The 14,809-nt window shown below is 40.2% G+C and overlaps 1 protein-coding gene across 7 annotated transcripts in view; it reads left to right on the plus strand.

Moving 5' to 3' along the window:
* ATP13A3 (ATPase 13A3) overlaps positions 1-14,809 on the plus strand; it is a 137,119-nt gene that overhangs the window by 26,973 nt on the left and 95,337 nt on the right. For 3 of the 7 annotated variants that reach the window (XM_073358995.2, XM_073358994.2, XM_078854340.1), the window contains exon 1: positions 4,453-4,927. The exons of 1 other annotated variant lie outside the window; for it this stretch is intronic. In XM_073358995.2, coding sequence (XP_073215096.1) covers positions 4,851-4,927 — 77 coding nt within the window. In that variant the 5' untranslated portion in view covers positions 4,453-4,850. Of the gene's footprint in view, positions 1-4,452; positions 4,928-9,561; positions 9,716-10,520; positions 10,629-14,809 lie in introns of those variants that run through there. 3 more of the 7 variants (XM_073358999.2, XM_073358998.2, XM_073358997.2) reach the window with 3 other exon arrangements.

Genomic DNA, 14,809 nt, shown 5'->3' on the forward strand with positions numbered 1-14,809 from the left:
CCTAAGGTTGTTTGCCTGCTCATCACAGCAAACAAGATTGCTTCCATAGTACAGATTAAGAGATCACTGGCAGGTGTTTGTATCCTGATGATTTGTTGCCAGTGACCCAATGTTCTTATGTGATTGCTTTCTTAGTATTTGATATTACAGTAACTAGCTGCTGCCTGGGATATTTTCAGTGTATAGTGGGGGTGCCCACTAGAGGGCACAGATGGCTTTCTTTCTCTTCACTTCTTCAAAACAAAAAAAGTGTACATTCTTGGAAATGATTTGTAAGATTAACTCATAAAGACTTGAGTCAGACTTTGTGATTACTCTGTGCATAGATTACCAAATAATAGTATACCGAGAGTCAGTAGTACATACAGAGATACAAATCTCCCTGAAGAGATATCATCTTAAACTTCTTGTTGCCTCAACAGTGGATGCAGTTGTGAGCACAACTTATTCAAGGCAATTGGTGACATTCATTACAAGTGGTCCTTGTCTCATAGCATAACTATTGGAATTTTCAGAATATGTTTTGTAAATAGATATTTGTGTTTGTTTCAGAAAAAGAGGTGAGGACAGCCAACTTTTCATTTTTTCTGGAAAGACTCTCCTAGTTGATATTAAGAGGGATGTAAATCTTCACATTCTTAATACTGATGACATAGACCATATAACAGTGTTTCTATACTTGGTGTTTACTTTGGAAATGTCACCTGCCCTCGCCTATGGAAAGTTATAGGGGTAGGGGATATGTGTGTGTGACTTTTTAGTATTCCCTTCTCTCTGGAAACTAGGAGTTATTTTTAGATTATTTTTAATAATGGCCTCTTGTGGCTGTGACACTTGTTGATCTGCAACTAGTTGGTCCAAAATTTTTGTTTTATCAAGATAATTTTAAATTAAACATTCCCTTGGAAGTACAACACTTAGTATATTATATAGTGATGTTTTCTTTAAAATCCTTTTACAGTAGGGTAACTTAAACAATTTTAAAGCTAGAAAATTAACAGTCTTTCTAAATATTCGGGAGCCTTGTTTCAAAAAGACAGTTGCTCTCTTGTATGCAGTGTTGTTGTAGCCATGTTGGTCCCAGAATATTAGAGACAAGGTGGGTGAGGTCATCTCTTTTATTGGACCAACTTCTGTTGGTGAGAGAGACGAGCTTTTGAGTTTACCCAGAGCTCTTCTTCTGGCCTGAAGAACTGTGTGAACTCCAAAGCTTGTCTCTCACCAGCAGAAGTTGGTTCAATAAAACATATTGCCTCACTCACCTTGTCTAATTGCTGTCTTGCACATGAGAGCACCGATATTTAAATAAGAGAAATAGCTTTTAACAGGAGTTTATGTGTACATTCCCATGGAAGCCTGTAGATACAAATAGATGCTAAAATACTGTCACCTTGAGTGGTCCCTTAGAATATGTGTTAACTACTTATGCTAAGTTGTCTGTTCCGTCTTGTATTTAGCTGTGACATCTCTGTACCTTTCCTGGACCTGAGGAAGAGCTCTGTGTAGCTTGAAAGCTTGTCTCACCCACAGGCTGTAATCCAATAAAAGATATTACCTCACACACCTTGTCTTGCTAAAATACTCGGTAGGTTAGCTTGACATGCAAATGAGGTGGTATGGCTATAGGGAATTAAAGCACAGGCTGATGTTCAGCTGGTACTTTGAGCTTGTTTTGATATCTAGGAAGGAGACTTTTCATCACTAGATCATTGGTGTGAATCCGGACTAGGTCAGTGGCAAGCAGAAATGAACTCATTATCTGCAATTCATTTCCTAGTAGATTATTTTATACAAAAACTAAAAGCATCACTGTCACATATAGTATGTTGGTGACTCTGAGATGAATGGGCATGAGAACGTCTCAGTATCTCATAGGTTCAAAAATTCATAGCGTTTAAGGCCAGAAGATCATTTAGTCTGACATTCTGTACAGGGAGTCCTCGGACTTACAATACAATCAGTTCCTCAGAATTGCGTTGTAAGTCGAAACCGCTTTTCCAATAGGAATCAATGGTATGAAGGGGGGATTGGTTTCTGAACTAAGGCTTGATACACTATTTTCACCACAGTAACCCAGATTTTTGAACTAAATGAATTATAGATGACTAATGTTGCAAAATCAGTGTATTTACTGTACACTGTATTTTGTAAACAGCATTCAGATAAACATATAAACTCACATATGCTGCTCAGAAAGCCAGGGAAAGCTGCACACATGCTGAGCCTCAGCCAATCACTGTTCAAGCTTTCTGATTGGCTCTCGGCCCCGAGCTTAGCCAATCAAAAACAAGTGGCAACCCTACCCGGCAAAAAGCTTCCCTGCTGCCTCAAAGCCAATCAGAAGTGACCCCTTCCCGCTCCCTCCCAGTACAGACGCTCCCCGATTTACACAATTGTTCCGTTCTGGAATGCCTTGCGTAACTCGAATTTTGCGTAAGTTGGAAAAGTATACCCCCCCCGCCCTCGAAAAAACTCTTATTTCTAGCTTACGGAACTTTTTCCGTAAGTGCGGATTTGCATAAATTGGGTCTTGAGTAACCCGGGGAGCAGTCTGTATAACGCAACTAGGAGGTGATTTCAAGCGAACTTATGCAAATCAAGCATCGTAAGGGCGAAAAAAGCGTCGTGGGGGCGAAACGGGCAGTCAATTGAAAAGTGTCGTAAGTGTCATCTGACATAAATTGGGCATCCTAAATCCGAGGACTCCCTGTATATCACAGGCCATTACATTTCACCCAGTTACCCCTGTATTGAGCCCAGTAACTTGTGTTTGTTTGGCTAATTCAGATCTTCCAGAAAGGCAGAGATGGAGAATCTACCACTCAGTGGCTAATCAACCTTGCAGTTAAAAACTTCTTATGGCTTATTTCCGGTTTGAATTTGTCTGGCTTCAGCTTCCAGCCATTGCTTTTTGTTGTACCTTTTTCTGCTAGATTAAAGAACTCTTCAGTACCTAGTATTTTCTCCCCATGAAGGCTCTTAGATACTGTCATCAAGCCACCTCTTAGTCTTCTTTTTGATAAACTAATCAGATCGAGTTCTTTAAGTCTCTCACTGTAAGACATTTTCTCCAGCCCTTGCATCATTTTTGTCACTCTTCTTATCCCCCTCTCTAATTTTTTAACACTTTGTTTAAAATGTGGATACTAGAACTGTACCCAACATTCTAGTATCGGTCTCACCAATGCTGCATATACAGGCAAAATCCTGTCCATATTCCTACTTACTACTTCCCTGTTTATACATCCAACGATCACACTAGCCTTTTTTGCCACCTGGTATTGGGAGCTCAGGTTCTGTTTGTTCACTGTGGTCCCTCTTTCAAGGTTTTTCAGGTAGGCTTGACATGACCTGTTTTCTGTAAAACGATGTTGACTGGCATTAATTATATTCCTATCCTTTCATTTGTTATTAATTGAATCCTATACAATCTTTTATAATTTGCCCTGTCTTAATGTCAAGCTAACTGGCCTGTAGTTCCCGGGTCAGCCTATTTGCCCTTTTAGAATATTGTGACATTAGCTCCCTTCCAGTCTTCTAGAATTTCGCTGATATTCCAAGATTTATTAAAAATATTCGTAAGTGATACAGACATCTCCTCTGCCAGGCAACTGAGGGGGGATATGATAAAGGTCTATAAAATCATGAGTGGTATAGAGAAAGTAAATAAGGAAGTGTTATTTACTCCTTCTCATAATACAAGAACAAGGAGCCACCAAATGAAATAAATAGGTAGCAGGTTTAAAACAAACACAAGAAAGTATTTTTTCATGCAATGAACTGTAAACCTCTGGAACTCCTTGCCAGAGGGTGTTGTGAGGCCAGTACTATAATGAGGTTCAAAAGGGAGCTGGATAGATTCATGGAAGGTAGGTCCATCAATGGCTATTAGCCAGGATGGGCAGGAATGGTATCCCTAGCCTCTGTTTGCCAGAATCTGGGATTGGGTGACAGAGCATGGATCACTTGATGATAACCTGTCTGTTCATTCCCTTTGGGGCACCTGTCATTGGCCACTGTCAGAGGACAGGATGCTGGGCTTGATAGGACCTTTGGTCTGACCCAGTATGGCCATTCTTATGTTCTATGCCAGTTCTGTTAGGATTCCTGGGTGCAGGTTATCCAGGGCTGCTGATTTAAAAATCTTTATCCCTAGTAGATATAGTCTAACTTCCTCCGTTACTAATGGACTAGAAAATACATCATCGTTCCACTTCTTTCTAAATACAGAACAAATATTTATTGAACACTTCTGCCTTTTTTTTTCTTTTTTCTGCATTATGAACAATTTTACCATCTCCATTTAGTAATGGGCCTATACCATTGCTACAATTTCTTAATATAGTCTCTTATTGCCTTTCAGTAATGTTGAAGTTGGATAACTCATGAAGCTGAAGCTAAAAATTTAATACTTGGTTTGTTTTGTAAAAATTATAACATTAAAACAAATCAGATTGGTACGTTCTGTAGTTTTAAAGCTATAAACATATGAAGTTGGCAAGTTCACATGTGCATGAGAGGAGAGGATAAAACTCGACATCCCTCTGCTGATTTAGTCATTTAACAAAGGTAGCCATTAAAATTTTTAACTGTTCAGTTATGATTCAAGAAACTTTCATAAGATCCAGGGTCAAAGCAAGCAGTGCTCATGGGCTCCACGGATTAAAAAAATGGGGAGGAGGGGGATTTCCTTGTGTGTACGTGTGGTTGGTTTTAGACAGCCCCAGGAACGTTTAAGGAAAAACTGTTGTTTTTCTACGTAGTTAACCTTTGGAATTTAAATGTGATTTCTTAACGTTTGATCCCATGACATTTACTCTGCCACACTTCACATCTGATGGTGGAGAATAATGCATTTAATAGGGAAGAGAGGAATAGAAATACATATGTCTATGCTGTGTCGGTCCCAGGATATTAGAGAGACAAGGTGAGTGAGGTAATATCTTTATCAGACCAACTTCAGTTGGTGAGAGAGTGTTTTTGGCAAGCAGAAGTTGGTTCAGTAATAAATACTATATATATGTCTAAGCATTTGGGAACAATCTAACTTTAGGAATTTTTAGCTTTGAGTGTTGGATTTCTCAACCACAGATCTTCATTAATATGTGACTGTCTGCAGTTTAAAATAGTAAAAATATGAGAGTTCAAGAACTACAGGTGATAATTAGATACTTCCCCAGTTGATAATACTATTTTTGTTTTTCCCAAGTTACTTTTCTAACAAACGTTAGCAAGTTGTTGTTAGGTACGGTTATAGTTAACAGTAAAAGTTTTTGAAACTGAAGATACGCAGGCAGATACACTAGAAATGGGTTTTTCAGTACAGCATTAATTATAGAACTTTGTTTAGTTATGATGTGTATGGTTTTGAATGTAACATAGGACATAAAATTATCTTGACTGTGACATGTATTTTACTATAAACATTGAAATCTCTATTGCAGCCTACAGACAAGTATAATTATACAAAGAATACACTTTACAAATATAAACACAGTTTTGGTTTAGTATATGTTGGATACAATGGTCTTCCTTAAGCCTAAGCACAGAAACAAAAGCCTGCATTATTATAACAGAAAGCCCAAGATGGGAAGTGATAAAATCGGTATTGAGTAGAGGGCTTTGTTAAAACTTAGCTGGTGTACTTGTGAAATTTCCATGTATTCATTAAATTCTTATGTCATTCTTATTGTTAGGGGTTGGTTAGTTGACTAAAGCGTTAAGCTTTGTTTGCCGTGACAAATTATAACCCCAACTCCTTTCAAAATGTAGTTGGAAGATTCTGAACTTGAATAGTTCTTACAAATTGTATGCATTATCAAATATTTATTCTACATTATGGAGATAAAGAATGATATTTAAGGGTGTCTATCTACAGAAGAAATGTTGCAGAATTATAAATGGCAGGGCCTTAAATTTCTGTAAAGATGTATTACTCAGTTTAGAAATGTCTTTCTGTAAGAGTCCCATTTGCTCTCTTTATTTTAATTTAATTATTTTCTCTGGAACTTGAGACAAAAATCAAGATGTTAAAAACAACCTTTTTTGTAATGCACCATAAACAAAAAAAAAGGCATTTAATTTAAATTTATAACAGGGTATATTGGACTGACATTTTTTGGCACTAGAAGAGCATCTTCTGAAGATGAAACATCACAGGAATTTCAGCTTCTTGTGATAAGGAATATAATGGAAGTGAGGAGAAGATGACCTCTAGTCCTAGATCTGAAGTTTCTTGAACGTCCAACCAGGAACACTTACTTTTCTCATACAGTATAGTGGACATCCACTGATACTGACCCTATGGAAATAGCATTGGAGCATTGGTGATCAACTCTACTTCAAGTCAGAGCAAAAATTCTGGGTTAGACATTTGTACTAAAGGAGTGCTGCTTGGAGAAGGCATGAGGGAGGTTTTGGAAACAGCTTTTCCTTTGCGGACATCATAGGCAAGGGATTTGAGGAAATTGACAGGTCCCATAAAAGAGAGTGGCTACAAAGAGAAGGGGCATGTGGAATCCAAGTTTCAGTGAATGCTTTTTAAAATATCTTTTGGTATTGAAGTCCTACCACGTGCAGTTCAGAGTTTGTGTGCAACTGTCATATAATCAAGCCTCCTTAGTTTAAAAGGAAAAAAAAAAGATTTTAAATTTAGCTGCAGGCTCTGCCAGCTATTTCAAAGTCAGTTAATAGGGAAAATAGGCTTCTTTTTACTTGGAAAAGATGCTGTATAGTTCTTTTGCAATATAGTTTCATAAGATTGTGTTTGCAAATGTTTCCATAGTCTGTCTTCGGGCCTTATGTTTTTTCCTTTCACCCTCTTCCATGATTCTATTGTGCAACAGTTTTTAATAATAAAACTTGACAAAGGTTTTGTTTTATGTACCCAATTCTCCATCTGTCCTGTATGTAGAAGGCCCACTGGAATTCTGTGTCTGCAGCAGCTGCAGGATCAGGCAGTAATTGCTGATAAGTTTTCTTTTCTTTTCTTTTCTTTTCTTTTCTTTTCTTTTCTTTTCTTTTCTTTTCTTTTCAACAGAAATTAAAAAGAATAGTCACAAGAGTGAAATGCCTACAAGCTGCATGGAAATTATTTTAAAAACACCATAATAGAGAGACAAACTAAATGTATACCCCAAATACAAAACAAAACAGTAAGAGGACCAAAAAAATGCCACCATGGCTAAACAACAGAATAAAGGAGGAAGTTAGAGGCAAAAAGACATCCTTTAAAAATTGGAAATCAGATCCTACTGAGGAAAATAGCAAGTCAAGTATAAGTAGGCAGGCCAAAAAAGAATGTGAAGAGCAACAGTTTGTGTGTTTTACTAATCAGGAATTATTTTTTTTAAAGTACATCAGAAGTAGGAAGCCCATCAAACAATCAGTGGGGCCACTGGATGACCAACGTGGTAAAGGACCACTCAAAAAAGACAAGGCCATTGTGGAGACACTGAATGAATTCATTGCATGGGTTTTCACTGCAGAGGTTCTGAGGGACATTCCCATACCTGAGCCATTCTTTTTAATTGACAAATCTGAGGAACTGTCCTGGATTGAGGTGTAAATAGAGGAGGTTTTGGAACCAGTTGATAAACTAAACAGTAGTTAGTTACCAGGACCAGATGGTATTCACCCAAAAGTTCTGAGGGAACTCAAATATGAAATTGCAGAACTACTAATTGTGGTATGTTAGCTATCACTTAAATCATCCTCTGTACCGTATGCCTAGAGGGTAGCTAATGTAATGCCGATTTTTAAAAAGGGCTCCAGAGTTGAACCTGGCAATAACTGGCTGATAAACCTAACTCCAGTACCAGGCAAATTGGTTGAAACTATAGTAAAGAACAGAATTATCATACCCTAGATGAACATGATATGTTGGGGAAGAGTCAACATGGCTTTTGTCACCAATCTATTAGAATTCTTTGAGGATGTCAACAAGCATGTGGCCAAGGGTGATCCAGTGGATATAATGTACTTGGGCTTTCAGAAAGCCTTTGACAAGGTCTTTCACTGAATACTCGTAAGCAAACTAAGCAGTCATGGGATAAGAGGGAAGGTCCTCTTGTGGATCAGTAACTGGCTAAAAGATAGGAAACAAAGGGTAGAAAGAAATGGTCAGTTTTCAGAGTGGAGAGAGGTAAATAGTGGTGTCGCCCATGGGTCTGTACCGAGACCAGTGCTGTTCAATATATTCATAAGTGATCTGGAAAAGGGGTAAACAGTGAGGTGGCAAAGTTTGCAGACAATACGACATTACTCAAGATAGATAAGTCCAAAGCTGACTGCAAAGAATTGGAAAGGGCTCTCTCAAAATGGTGAGTGGGCAACAAAATGGCAGATGAAATGCAATGTTGATAAATGCAAAGTATTGCACATTGTATGTATAGTTGGGATTATGTTTTCCAAAATGATGAGGTCTAATTTAGCTGTTACCACTCAAGAAGGAGATCTTGGAGTCATCATGGATAGTTCTCTGAAATGTCTGCTCAACGTGCCTCAGAAGTCAAAATAGCGAACAGAATGTTAGGAACCATTAGGAAAGGGATAGATGATAAGATAGAAAATACCATAATGCCACTATATAAACCTATGGTACACCCACACCTGGAATACTGTGTGCAGTTTTGGTCACCCCGTCGCCAAAAAGACATATTAGAATTGGAAAAAGTACAGAGAAGAGCAACAAAAATGATGATGGGTATGGAACAGCTTCCAGTGGAGGAGAACTTAAAAGGACTGGGACTATTCAGCTTAGAAAAGAGATGACTCGGGCGGGGGGATATGATAGAGGTCTAAAAAAATCGTGAATAATGTAGAGAAAGTGAATAAGGAAGTGTTATTTATTCCACATAACATAAGAACTAGGGGTCACCTGATGAAATTAATAGGCAGCAACTTTAAAACAAACTTAAAGAAGTGCTATTTCACACACTGCACAGTCAGAGCATGGAACTTTTTGCCAGGGGATGTTGTGAAGGCTGTTGCCTGATTCTGTAGTGGTTATTGATTATTATTGATTTCCAGTTAATTACTCATTAAAGAGCTGGGGACTGTAGGGTTCTAGGCCCAGAATCAAGGTTATCAGGTTCAGTGTCTGGTTGGGAACCCTCATGTGCACAATGGAGACACTCACACTGAGGACAAAGCAAAACTTTGCAATTTTATTAGTACAATTAGTAAAGACTCAAATGTTCCATCCAAACCACATAAAAAGATAGCAGTAGTGTAGAGTTAAGGTAGTATCTTGTTATAATTACTTACATATGTTCACACCCTTTCTTGGGGATCTGGTGGTAAGAGACGAAGGTCCTGCTATGTCCCTGGCATGCCAAATGAATCTTATGGTCCAAATCTCCCATTTAATGGTGGTCTGACCTATTACCGGGACTAGGGGCTGTTATGAATATTCATAGAAATGCCTAGCCTCCTTTGTCCATATCTAACTTCCTCATCCTAATAATGTTGGGGTGTCCTTGTCCTATTGGTTAGTATATTAATGATCTTAACCTATTATTGTATAAATCAAATCATTCCTAAGGCAAGTTCGTGGTTAAGCATCTGTCAACCTTTCTGTCTTAAAATATCCAGGCCTTGTATCCGTTCAGTGTTTCTGCAGTTACCTGATATCATTTTGTACAGACTGCTGCCTCGAGCCCCCCAAAGCACAATGTTCCCAGTTCCCCAAAACTCAGAGTGACTCTTGGGCCAGGTATTTATGCTCAAGTTCATCGGCCTCAAAGCCTTTTACTAACTGCTTAAGTTAATGTGTTACAGGATATAGGCCTGTAGATATCTTGCATTACTGTTAAATAAAATACTAAGTTAGCTCTATGGGCTGCAAGGCCAAAGGTATAAGTGGGTTAAAAAAAGAATTAGGAAAGTTCATGGAGGATAGGTCCATCAATGGCTGTTAGCCAAGATGGACAGGGATGCAACCCCATGCTCTGGGCGTCCCTAAACCTTTGACTGCAAGAAGCTGGGACTGGACAACAGGGGATGGATCACTCAGTAATTGGCCCTGTTTTGTTCATTTCCTCTGAAGCATCTGCACCAGCTGCTGTTGGAAGACAGGATACTGGGCAAGATGGATCATTGATCTGACCCAGTATGGCCATTCTTACGTTCTTATAAATAGACTTTTCTAAAGACTGTGGCATTGTATTAAACATTTCACTATACCTAAATGGATGATGTTTTTGCTGCTGCTAGAAACTGCATGTGCGATGACAATGTCCTTAAGTGAAATGCCTTTATCAAATACATTAAATAAAGCTGTGTTGTGTGCTATCTGGGACGCTTGGCCACATGAGACATGCATGCATAGTGAGTGTATCTTGTTTGGTAGTGAAGGAAGTCAGAGGTGCAGTGCAGACCCTCTTGTTACTGTGGAGAAGTACTCCGGTAGCCAGGGTGGAAAGAGGTCTTCATACTCTTCGTGCCTGTGTTTGGTTTTTGTCAGTCCTGTTGTAAATAAGGGTGACACGCTAACTTTTCTATCTTGGAATCTCTCACAGATCTGGCAATATTACTGAGACCTGATTGGATGATGACAAAGGCCTTGTTCTGGCTGAGGCTGGTACCAGCTAAATATTTGATCCGCTGGCCTTGTGCAAAATGAAAAGGTCAGGAAGTAACTGATACATATTTATTCCAGATGCCATGTGCAAGTTTGCAAGCCACAGAAACTAGTTCGTTGTTTTAGCACTGTCCATTCCTATTTTCCTTTGGTTAGGATCTAAATTTATGCTTCTCTTGGTCAATAGTCAATGGAGATGATAACACCAAATATGAGCCCCAGGAGGATAGGGGATGGGTTGCAGAGGATTGCAATGGACAATAGGAATCAAGAGGACTTGCGGCCAGATGGAACAGGGGATAGACTGGAGAATCGCACCATTGCCAGGAAAAGGCAGGTCTATGTAGTTGGGGATTCATTACTGCGAAGAATAGACAAGCCTGTAACAAGAGCTGATCCAGAGAACAGGAGGGTGTGCTGTCTGCCAAGTGCTAAGATACGGGATGAGGACCTGAGGCTGAAGAGGATCCTAACGGGAGCGGGAAAGAATCCATTGATTATCCTTCATGTGGGAACAAATGATTCAGCTAGATTCTCGCTGGAACGTATCAAGGGAGACTATGCCAGGCTGGGGAAGATGCTTACGGAAATCAAGGCTCAGGTGATTTTCAGTGGGATTCTGCCTGTTCCTAGAGAAGGGCAACAAAGGTGTGACAAGATTATGATGCTCAACAGATGGCTCAGGCAGTGGTGCTATAAGGAGGGCTTTGGGATGTATGGCCACTGGGAAGCATTCATGGACAGAGGACTGTTCTTTCGGGATGGACTTCACTTGAGTAAGGAGGGAAATAGACTTCTAGGATGGAGGATGGCACAACTGATCAAGAGAGCTTTAAACTAGGAATTCGATGGAGATGGTTGGGAGATGTCCAGGTAATCTCCACACCAGATTTTCTCTTTGAGAGGGAAGAAAACGAAGTAAGAAAGGATACAGCCGTGGGTAGGAGAATGGACATAAGGTGGAAGGGCAGTGTACATACCAGTCTAATAGGTAATATTGGATATAGAATGACCGTGCCTAATCGGGTGAGCGAGGCCAAATGTGAGCGAGGCCAAACAGCAAAAATGAAGATGTTTGTACACGAATGCGAGGAACCGAGGTAACGAAATAGAGGAACTAGAGCTACCGGTGCAGGAAGTGAAACCAGATAGTCTAGGGAGAACAGAAGCAGGGTGGAATAGCCGTCAGGACTGGAGTACGGGTATTGAGGGGTCTGTGCTGCTTAGGAAAGATAGAAATAAAGGCAAAGGTGGTGGAGTAGCATTGTAGATCAATGATGAGGTAGACTAAAGAAATAAGAAGTGATGGAATGGATAAGACAGAGTCTGTCTTGGCAAAAATCACATTGGGGAAGAAAACTACTAGAGCCTCCCCTTTGATAGTGCTTGGGGTGTGCTATAGACGGCCGGGATCCGATCTGGATATGGGTAGAGACCTCTTTAATGTTTTACTTATGGGAATTGTGTGATCATGGGAGACTTTAACTTCCCAGATATAGACTGGTGGACAAGTGCTAGTAATAATAATTGGGTTCAGATTTTCCTGGATAAGATGGCTGATGGATTCCTTCACCAAGTAGTTGCTGAACCGACAAGAGGGGATGCCATTTTAGATTTGGTTGTGGTGAGCAGTGAGGACCTCATAGAATAAATGGTTATAGGGGACTACCTTGGTTCGAGCGATCATGAGCTAATTCAGTTCAAACTAAACCTGTCAAAAATAGAACTGTGACTTGGGTTTTTGATTTCAAAAAGGCTAACTTTAAAAAATTAAGGAAATTAGTTAGGGAAGTAGATTGGACTGAAAAACTTGTGGCTCTAAAGGTGGAGGCGGCCTGAAATTACTTCAAGTCAAAGTTGCAGAAACTATCAGAAGCCTGCATCCCAAGAAAGGGGAAAAAATTCATAGGCAGGAGTTGTAGACCAAGCTGGATGAGCAAGCATCTTAGAGAGGTGATTAAGAAAAAGCAGAAAGCCTACAAGGAGTGGAAGATGGGAGGGATTAGCAAGGAAAGCTACCATACTGAGGTCAGAACATGTAGGGATAAAGTGAGAAAGGCCAAAAGCCATGTAGAGTTGGACCTTGCAAAGGAAATTAAAAGCAATAGTAAAAGGTTCCAGAGCCATATAAATAAGAAGAAAACAAAGAAGTGGGACCGCTAAACACTGAGGATGGAGTGGAGGTTAAGGATAATCTAGGCATGGCTCAATATCTAAACAAACACTTTACCTCAGTCTTTAATAAGGCTAATGAGGATCTTAGGGATAAGGGTAGCATGACAAATGGGAATGAGGATAAGGAGGTAGATATTACCATATCCAAGGTAGAAGCGAAATTCAAACAGCTTAATGGGACTAAATCGGGGGGCCAGATAATCTTCATCCGAGAATATTAAAGAAATTGGCACATGAAATTGCAAGCCCATTAGCAAGAATTTTTAAAGAATCTGTAAACTCAGGGGTTGTACCGTATGACTGGAGAATTGCTAACATAGTTGCTATTTTTAAGAAAGGAAAAAAAAATTTATCTAGTTTGACATCTGTAATATGCAAGGTCTTGGAAAAAATTTTGAAGGAGAAAGAAGTTAAGGACATTGAAGTCAATGGTAAATGGGACAAAATACAACATGGTTTTACAAAAGGTAGACCGTGTCAAATCAACCTGATCTCCTTCTTTGAGAAGGTAACAGTTTTTTTAGACAAAGGAAACGCAGTGGATCTAATTTACCTCGATTTCAGGAAGGCATTTGTTAGGGTTCCACATGGAGAATTATTAGCTAAATTGAAAAAGATGGGGATCAATATGAAAATTGAAATGTGGATAAGGAACTGGATAAAGGGGAGACTACAGAGGGTCACACTGAAAGGTGAACCGTCAGGCTGGAAGGAGGTTACTAGTGGAGTTCCTCAGGGATCGGTTTTGGGACCAATCTTATTTAATCTTTTTATTACTGACCATGGCACAAAAAGCGGAAATGTGCTAATAAAGTTTGCGGATCACAGAATATCAGGGTTGGAAGGGACCTCAGGAAGTCATCTAGTCCAACCCCCTGCTCAAAGCAGGACCAATCCCCAATTAAATCATCCCAGCCAGGGCTTTGTCAAGCCTGACCTTAAAAACTTCTAAGGAAGGAGATTCCACCACCTCCCTAGGTAACGCATTCCAGTGTTTCACCACCCTCCTAGTGAAAAAGTTTTTCCTAATATCCAACCTAAACCTCCCCCACTGCAACTAGAGACCATTACTCCTCGTTCTGTCATCTACCACTGAGAACAGCCGAACTCCATCCCCTTTGAACCCCCCTTCAGGTAGCTGAAGGCTGCTATCAAATCCCCCCTCATTCTTCTCTTCTGCAGACTAAACAATCCCAGTTCCCTCAGCCTCTCCTCCTAAGTCATGTGTTCCAGTCCCCTAATCATTTTTGTTGCCCTCTGCTGGACGTTTTCCAATTTTTCCACATCCTTCTTGTAGTGTGGGACACAGTACTCCAGATGAGGCCTCACCAGTGTCGAATAGAGGGGAACGATCATGTCCCTCGATCTGCTGACAGTGCCCCTACTTATACATCCCAAAATACCATTGGCCTTCTTGGCAACAAGGGCACACTGTTGACTCATATCCAGCTTCTCGTCCACTGTAACCCTTAGGTCCTTTTCTGTAGAACGGTTGCCTAGCCATTCGGTCCCTAGTCTGTAGCAGTGCATGGGATTCTTCCGTCCTAAGTGCAGGACTCTGCACTTGTCCTTGTTGAACCTCAACAGATTTCTTTTGGCCCAATCCTCTAATTTGTCTAGGGCCCTCCGTATCCTATCCCTACCCTCCAGCGTATCTACCTCTCCTCCCAGTTTAGTGTCATCTGCAAACTTGCTGAGAGTGCAATCCACACCATCCTCCAGATCATTAATGAAGATATTGAACAAAACCGGCCCCAGGACCGACCCTTGGGGCACTCCACTTGATACCGGCTGCCAGCTAGACATGGAGCCATTGATCACTACCCATTGAGCCCGACAATCTAGCCAGCTTTCTATCCACCTTATCGTCCATTCATCCAGCCCATACTTCTTTAACTTACTGGCAAGAATACTGTGGGAGACCATGTCAAAAGCTTTGCTAAAGTCAAGGAACTACACGTCCACTGCTTTCCCTTCATCCACGGAGCCAGTTATCTCGTCATAGAAGGCAATTAGATTAGTCAGGCATGACTTGCCCTTGGTGAATCCATG

The sequence above is a fragment of the Lepidochelys kempii genome, chromosome 9, assembly GCF_965140285.1.
Source record: "Lepidochelys kempii isolate rLepKem1 chromosome 9, rLepKem1.hap1, whole genome shotgun sequence".
In the NCBI taxonomy this organism is placed as follows: domain Eukaryota; kingdom Metazoa; phylum Chordata; order Testudines; family Cheloniidae; genus Lepidochelys; species Lepidochelys kempii.